This window comes from Glossina fuscipes, unplaced genomic scaffold (assembly GCF_014805625.2).
Source record: "Glossina fuscipes isolate IAEA_lab_2018 unplaced genomic scaffold, Yale_Gfus_2 1, whole genome shotgun sequence".
Classification (NCBI taxonomy): Eukaryota; Metazoa; Arthropoda; class Insecta; order Diptera; family Glossinidae; genus Glossina; species Glossina fuscipes.
The window spans coordinates 18525135-18533341 of record NW_023998415.1 but is presented as its reverse complement, the minus strand read 5'-3'; the positions used below and the strand labels follow the sequence as shown (position 1 = coordinate 18533341).

At 33.1% G+C, this 8207-nt stretch overlaps 1 protein-coding gene across 8 annotated transcripts in view; it reads left to right on the top strand.

The window, feature by feature from the left end:
- The first annotated feature begins 250 nt into the window (after positions 1-250).
- LOC119632435 (poly(rC)-binding protein 3) overlaps positions 251-8207 on the top strand; it is a 36218-nt gene continuing 28261 nt past the window's right edge. For all 8 annotated transcript variants that reach the window (XM_038025339.1, XM_038025338.1, XM_038025337.1 and 5 more), the window contains exon 1: positions 251-644. In XM_038025339.1, coding sequence (XP_037881267.1) covers positions 561-644 — 84 coding nt within the window. In that variant the 5' untranslated portion in view covers positions 251-560. The remainder of the gene's footprint in view (positions 645-8207) is intronic.

Sequence of the window (8207 nt, the reverse complement as noted above, 5' to 3'; positions counted from 1 at the left end):
AAAACAACAACAATTAATTATTATTAATAATATATGATTGTTATATTATTTAAAAAATTACAACAGCAACAACAACAGCAACAACAAATCTATTAACTTAATCTCAATCAATATCTTTCGCTCTTGCTCGATTATATACACACATACACACGCATACGAATATATACAAAATTATATACATTGTTGAAAATACTTAAATACATGTAAACATAAATGTAAAAGTAAAATTGTTTAAAAAAAAAAAAAAACAAAAAAGAAAACAAAAGCTGAAAATATTAAATTAAAAATAAATAAACTAAATTAAATAATAATAACAATAATAACGACAAAGACAATCTACAATAGAAGGAAAACAATTTTATACAAGATTTAAGTGAAAATAGAGAGCATAACAAAACATAAACAAAAAGAAGACGAAGAAGAAGAAGAAGAAAAAGAAGAAGCAGTAGAAGGAAACGACGGTATATTATTCTTTAAATTTATTTAAATTCGTATACATAATAACTACAACTATACAACCACCACCCACAACAACCAACGGGAATAAAAATAGAAAGAAAATGGAAGACAATAACACAAGTACGCCAATGAAACACGAAGATCCATCGGTCACATTAACAATAAGGCTGATTATGCAAGGAAAGGTAAGTGTGATGAAATTTACAAACTTCTCCCGTTAAACCTTAACGATACACATTTCATTCGTATTGACTTGGGATCTGTGGAAGAGTTCATATTCCTAAATACTAATTATCATTTCATTAATGGTCAGGTAATTGGTTTATGTTTTATGCATAAGTCGAGTCTCCTCGAAATAAAACTCTTATGATATATAATATAAGCATTTATCGTGCGCAAACTTTTAAAAGAGGTTTTTTTTCTTCTTATAAACGGAACCAGGAGGTTATTGTTATAATAATGGTATAATTTCATGTTTCTATCAAAAAAAAAAAAAAAAGAAAAAAAAAGATGTCTTTAATATAGAATTTTTGTCAAGTCGGATCTTCGAAGAAACGGTAAGCTTTGTTGCACAGGCAGAGTTGATCTCTGACCAACACTTTAGAACCATGACTCTACGAGAAACAACCTTTTCAGGTCTTATCAAGACGCCTGAGTCTTTCATTCGGCTACTGTGCTGCGTTCGTGATGAAACGGTAGAGTCCCCTATAGACTCTACAACCAGTCCTCTTTTCTCACTCTGTACACCAAATAATGAGCCCATTTACGAGAAACGAACTTTTCAGGCCTTACCAAGGCATGAAAGAGCTCCCCCGAATCTTTCTTTCATCTATTGTGTGTGCGTGCGTATGTGTGTGTGTATGTGTGCTTTCGTGACGAAACGATGTACAGCCTCCTAGAATAATGTAGCCTCTATAACCACTCCTATTTGCCCACTCCAACTGTAATAATCCTCTGCTCAAGTGAGTTTCACTGCGACACGACGGGCCTGCAGTTGAAACTCGAGAACAATACTGACTCGCATGTAAGTACAGTTATATAATTCACTTTTATCAATCAAAAAAAATTCGAAATTGAATCAAAGTACGATCATTTAAATTAATGTGCTTTAAAATTCCAATAATCTAACGCAATATGCTTCGATAATATCATGACGAATCAATCTCACCACGATCTTTGCGAACTTTGTCACATGCTAGGAACCAGACGTCAAACTAAGAAAATATCGACTGGATATAAAAGATAAGATTCCTTAAAAAATTAAAGTTATTTTTGCTTTCTTAGAGTAATCATGAGATCGTTCAGAATCAATTCAATGGATGTCGTTTACCCAAAGTACTTCTCAAATGTATTCGATTAGCAAGTCAAATTTCATTACACCAATCTCGAGGTTATGTTGAAATGAAAAAAAACTTTCGTATAATCTCTCAATGTCATGTGAAGTCTGCAACAAAATTGCAACACATATCGCTCACAATTCGTATTCCGCTTGCAAATGCTTCAAGCATAATGATTGTCGTGTGTCTCAAGTGAAACCAAATTTTAATCAACTGTTCATTGAGATACATGAGCGTTCGAAGATTTAATTACACTTGTACTTTTCCCGTTTATTTCATTTTCCATCTTTGAAAAGTGTAAAAGTAAAAAAAGTTGATAAGCTCGCAAAATGATACGCGGTGTGAAAGAATAACGTAAACGGAAGTCATTCTAAAAGAAAAACGACTATAGCTAGTAGCTGAGCTGAAAGCAACCAAAATTCGTCTCAAATCCTTTTCTTTTTTTTTTTTCACTCATCTTAATATTATTATTATTATTTATGACTTATGACTACTGTTAGCCGCATTTTAACATTTTGATGATTTTGGACTTTAAATGAAGGAGAAACGTATCTCACCACCTAACACTGTGTATTAAGTAAAACACATAAAATTTGGATGTCATTTAACAATGCAAAGAGAGACCAGACGCTTCAATTTTTTGCTTCCTTACAGCCCTAGTTCAATCCAAGATAGACTAGATAGACTATTTCCCTAAAAATAAAGCAATTCTTTATCTAGAGGAGAATAGAGAGCACAATATAAGCTATAGGGTTTGTATTTGTAATTCATTTATAGGCATTTTTTTCTTTTATTTTTATTTTAATTCTAGAAAATAAAAACAAATATAAAATATTTAATATTTTAACATAAATGTTTAGCTGATAACGAGTCGCTCGCTTAACTCAGTTAAAGATTATTAAAAATTGCATGCTATAATAGATTTTGTGAAAAAAAAAAAAAAATTCATTACGGATACGCGTATATGAAAGATTTTTGTTATTAGTAGAAATTTTTATGTGTCCATTGGCATTTCGGTCGGCAGGCATTAGTCACTATTATCTGAAATTAACAAATTTACAACAAATATATTTTAGATTTTCAGACACAAAACAAGAACCAGAAAAGCAGAAAAAATTTACGCCGCTCGTTAAAATAACAGCAACAATAACAAAAACAATAAATGCAAAAACCGAAAAAGTGGGTACTTTTGTTTCTCATTAGGATTGCAATTTATTTATTTTATTTATTTATATATGACGATATTTTTACCCTCAGATTTTCTTGAGTTTATGCCAAAAAGCACAATTATGCTAACCGAAGACCTCGCCGTCAATCTCAAACTAGAAAACTGAAAGAAAAAGTCCCTTTTTTTCTATTTCATTGTAACACGGTCGCCGTTGTTGCTGTCGTCTCTTGTACAATTTTTCTAAAATGTATTTTATGTTGTTTTGCCAATTTTCATGCTTCGTATAATATTATGTGCGATTGCATTTTCCCTGCATTAAGTGCATGATAGTGTGTTCATTTCTCTCTCTCTCTCTTTTTTCTTCTCTCTCTCTCTCTCTCTCTTTCTTTCTTTCTTTCTTTCTTTCTGTCTTTCTTTCTCTCTCTCTCTCTCTCTCTCGCTCTCGCTCTCGCTCTCTGTGTTTGTGTGTGTACATTCGTATACACCGAGTGCAGGGCAACGGCATCTCTCAACGGGGCACAAACAATATTGTCCCGTGACGAACTTTGCACAAACACATTAAAGTAAACCAGTTCTACATGGATTTTGTAGGATAACAACACTCTTCTTCTTTTTTTTCCCCTTCCCCCCTGCCATCACCGAAATTTTCAGGCCTATCGATCGCAGTTTACATTATAAAAGTACGTGTAGGTATGCATATGTATGCATGTGTTTGCCTCGGATGTCGTCGTAAATCCACCTGTCGATGTACATTTAGATAAATATGAAACAGCAAAATTAATGCGACAGACCGACATACATTCATACTTACATAACGCGTATACAATTTTGTTCTAAAACCAACAATTTTTAGTTTTAATTAAATTTTGATGAGGTGCCTAATAAATTTCTACATTCACAGAAAAAAAAAAAAAAAAATAGAAAATAAATTTGGATGTACTTATTTGCCTTAACAATTCTATGTGTGGCTGTGTGTATTGTGTGCGTGTATGCGTGTGTGTGTGTGTGTGTGTGTGTTTTAGCAGATTACAAAATAACTTAAAACTTTGCAACGGGGCACTTGTAATTTATTTCCATTGCAATCTCAACAATATCTCTAAACGCTCGATGCAAAACAATTATGAAATCATACCCTTGTATGCATAAGTCTGAATTTTGAAACATCAAAAATGCTTTCAAATGTACTCGGCTTAGTTCCGATCTCTCTAGCAAGAGTGAAAACAAACTCTGGATTTGACTCCATCAAAATCAGAAGCTATAAGCTTTTCACATATCCGTAAATAGTACAATTAACTCTCATCTAAGTGAGTGATGTCGAAGAATACCGGCTTAAAAGGTCGCCATAAATTTCATATTTCTCGTAATGCACAACATCTTATTTGCTTGATGTATGCGCCACACGAAAAAACAACTGCAAACGACATTTAGTTTATATTAATTTCATTTGTATGTGTGTATATATGGGTCATAACAGTAAATTAGATGTAGCGCATATCGTTTAAGTTATCAAAAAAAAAAAGTAAAATCACTAGCTTTTTTAAGCTTTTCTTTTTTCGATTTTCGAATTTTGAAAATTCTTTAATCGACCGACCAGTCAATCTAAAGCGGGGCGTTACTATATATGTCCAAATGTCGTTTTATTGCATTTAAAATGCAAATTTTAATATGTCAAACTTAGCTAATTTTAAAACTAATACATTTCGAAATTTTTCAAAAACCCTTTTAAGCTTTTACCGAATATATATATTTTTGAAGCTTGAAGCTATTTTTACTTACTCTTTCTACCATACATCACTTGTGATGATCGATAAGGGCAAATTAAATTTGTGCGGATACACACAATACGTAGAAGGACCCGTCTTTTATTGTGCCGATTAATTCACAATCACTTTCTGAACTTATGTAAGCTTTTTCGTCTGCTTGATCGCCTTTTTCGTTTGTCTTTAAGCTGCAGACAGCAGTTTTTAACATATTTTGAAAAAAGTTGCAACATTCATTTATTGTGATGTAGAAACGAACGCTATCGAAAATAGTTCGAATCTGAACATATCTTCGATCGCTTTCGCTATAACGCATTGTTTTGAAATGTCATGGAACTTGAGGGAATGATGCGTAGGATCTTTAATGATTGGTCGTTGCTTTTAACCTGTGAAAGACTTAGCAAATTAAATAAAGTTTAGAATCCACAAAACAAAGTAAACCATTATCGGCAACATCTTGAGGAAGTAGAAATTTGTGGCAAAGTTGATTTTTTCCTGCCAAAGTTTTAAATTTTATTTACCATTGATTTACCCAGACTCGCAGAAAGATGGGCAGCAACGGCTACAATAATTTTTGTCGGTAATAACGCTCAGTAATCATATATACATATATATGTTATGGGTTCTACGATGGGTAGAACCTCTCTCTCTCTCTACCTCTCTCTACCTCTCTCTCTCTCTCTCTCTCTCTCTCTCTCTCTATCTATCTATCTATCTCTCTATCTCTCTCTCTCTATCTCTCTCTCTCTCTCTCTCTCTCTCTCTCTCTCTCTCTCTCTCTCTCTCTCTCTCTCTCTTTCCTTCCTTCTGGCAATAACAGTCAAATGACGCAGTCAATGTGAATTAAAAAGTAGCAATATCTAGCATACAAGTCGGAAATGTAGCACAAGTGTGTTCATGATGAAAAATCATGCTCTCAGATCTTCTGTTCCGCCGGCACCATAGGCACGCGGTTTTACAGCCACGACACTAATAGTTACGTCTTGGCCTGGGCGATATATCAAGGTTGCATCGTCCGACAAGATTCACCAGCACTTTCACTCAAATTGAACAGGAAAAGTACAGCTTCTTATATTCTTTTCCGCACACCTCTATGTAATCAATGTTTAATATGCAGGCAAATAGTCTATCGATTCTGGTATAGAATCTAAGTAAAGTTGTTTAAGTTGGAAGCGTCGCTGCAGAATCTAATCAATATAAATTAGCTAAGCCGTGACTTGAGAATACCTCAGGATGCATTATTGCCTTTTAAATAAACTTTAAAACTAACTTTGTGGCAAATAAGTAAAAGAAATTTTCATTGCAACTCATCACCGTGTTGTTCTTCTTACCTCTAATTTAACTTTAAATAAAGTTTTGTCAATAAACAATTTGTAATACTTATATAATTAAAAAAAATTAATTTACTTTTTTGGATTATTGCAAGAATTTGTAGAAGAAAAAAAATGTTTCTTCCTCTATGTGAGTGACTATACTCCGATATTAATGAACAAGTTAAACGTAATGCCAGAAACATGTACTTCTAATTAGACAAACATCGACAAGTACAGCACCTCAACGTGAATTTCTTTAACAAGACTGCATAAGGGTGGGTAAGAATGCGAGCTAAAGCTTAGGAAAGCAAAAAAAAATAAAAAAATAAAAAAAATAATAATAATAATATTTTCCATTCAGCTGTAGTATGTTTTACATGGTTCTTGCCATCATTACGTAAATAAACACCACATCCCGATGCATATATACCTATATCATGTGCTTGACAGAAACTAATTAACTGAAATATACAAATCATTCAATTTTCATGTTGTACATAATTAACATAGAAAAAAGGCAAAAAAAAAAAAAAAAAAACAACGACGACAGCAATAACAGCAACAAGAACAGCATCAAAAACGCGAACAAAAAGTCTAATGATGAAGCAATTGAAACAACACACACACAATATGAATGAATTTCAAAAGTGAAAATCTATTATAAATATGCGTGAATATTATTGCAATTGCATGTTGTGTAGATTAATTAGAATCATTTAAGCAACACCAGCAGCTACTAGCAGTAGTGTAGTTCGAGTTTGAAGCAATTGAAAAAATGCCCAGCTACCTATGATAATAACAATAGGGTCTTAAAACAATACAAAAGAAACTTTTGGTAAATTTTTCACAAACACGAATGCCCAGCATTTCCATTTCCATTACTTTGGTGGAGTGCAATTGGAAAATATTTCTCAAAATTCTCACACAATATAACAACAGTTAACCTTGACTTTTCCTTATGTCTACAGCATGTCGGTATGTGCCGCTTGTGTAACATTGATCGAAAAAACATGTTGCAAATCGCAATATGTACTTGGTGTAGTAGTGGTTGGTGAGACGTGGTGAGGCAACGTTATCGTCAAGTTTTTGCTGAAACCACTATAAAAGTAGAATAGAAGATTTTGATTTTTTTTTTTTTTTTTTTTTCAAGTTAAGTGTATCTCGTATATATGCAGTACTTTCCAGATAACAGGTTTGCACTTCAATTCACGCGAGAAAGTACATTAAATATGCACAATTTATATGTTAAGTCAATGCATGCATTCGTAGGGAAAAATTTGAAACAAAAAAAAAAAAAAAACCAAGAAAACAATTTTCATTTATTCCCTCAAATGTAACGTGTATTTTATTTTGTTGTTTAGTGATTTTGGGAGACACTTGTACGCTCCAAACAATCGAAACAAACGAGAATACGAAAATGCAAAATCTGGATCATGTAATGCACGCAAGAAGATCTTTCATTAATATTGCATCCATTTTTGCGGATCATTACCGGACCATGCACAGCTAGCATGGATGGAACGCGAAGCGCTTTCTATCTAATTTGTTTCATTCCATCATCGATTCGGGCACCTTATAATTTCGTTCGCGAATGAAGACAACGCCCCAGATATCAAATTTGATGTTTTTCTAGATCTCATTTTCCGACCATTTATTTGAGCAGCCTGACAACGATCGCTCATAATTTGTTTTGTCCTTCTTGTGACGCCATTTTGACAACAAACCCTAAATTGGAATTTTGCCCGCTTTTTTTCATTCAATCAACTCCACGGCCAACCTTGCTTGCTAATATTTATTCCAAGTTCTGATAAACGCTTTAAAATCTCTGTAATTTAAAGAAAAATAAAAAAAAAAAAAAAAAAAAAAAACGCATTACCGCTCAATTAAAATAACCATGTGGACAATTATAGAACTGAAGAACCATTCAGAAAGTCAAAATATTCTGATCGTGACAGCCACATAATATATGCTTTCAACATAAGGACATAAGTAGCCACAAACAAAACAACAGGCCCTGTCTTGGCATTGCTCCGTGAGAAACTCTTCGGACGTGTAATTTCACGTTCGAGTGATGTGAATTAGCTAGCACGATCGTGCAATTTGTCACCGTTAGACTTTTTTTGTTTTTTTTTTTTTTGTTTTTGTGGATCTACACAAAGGACCGAGTTAC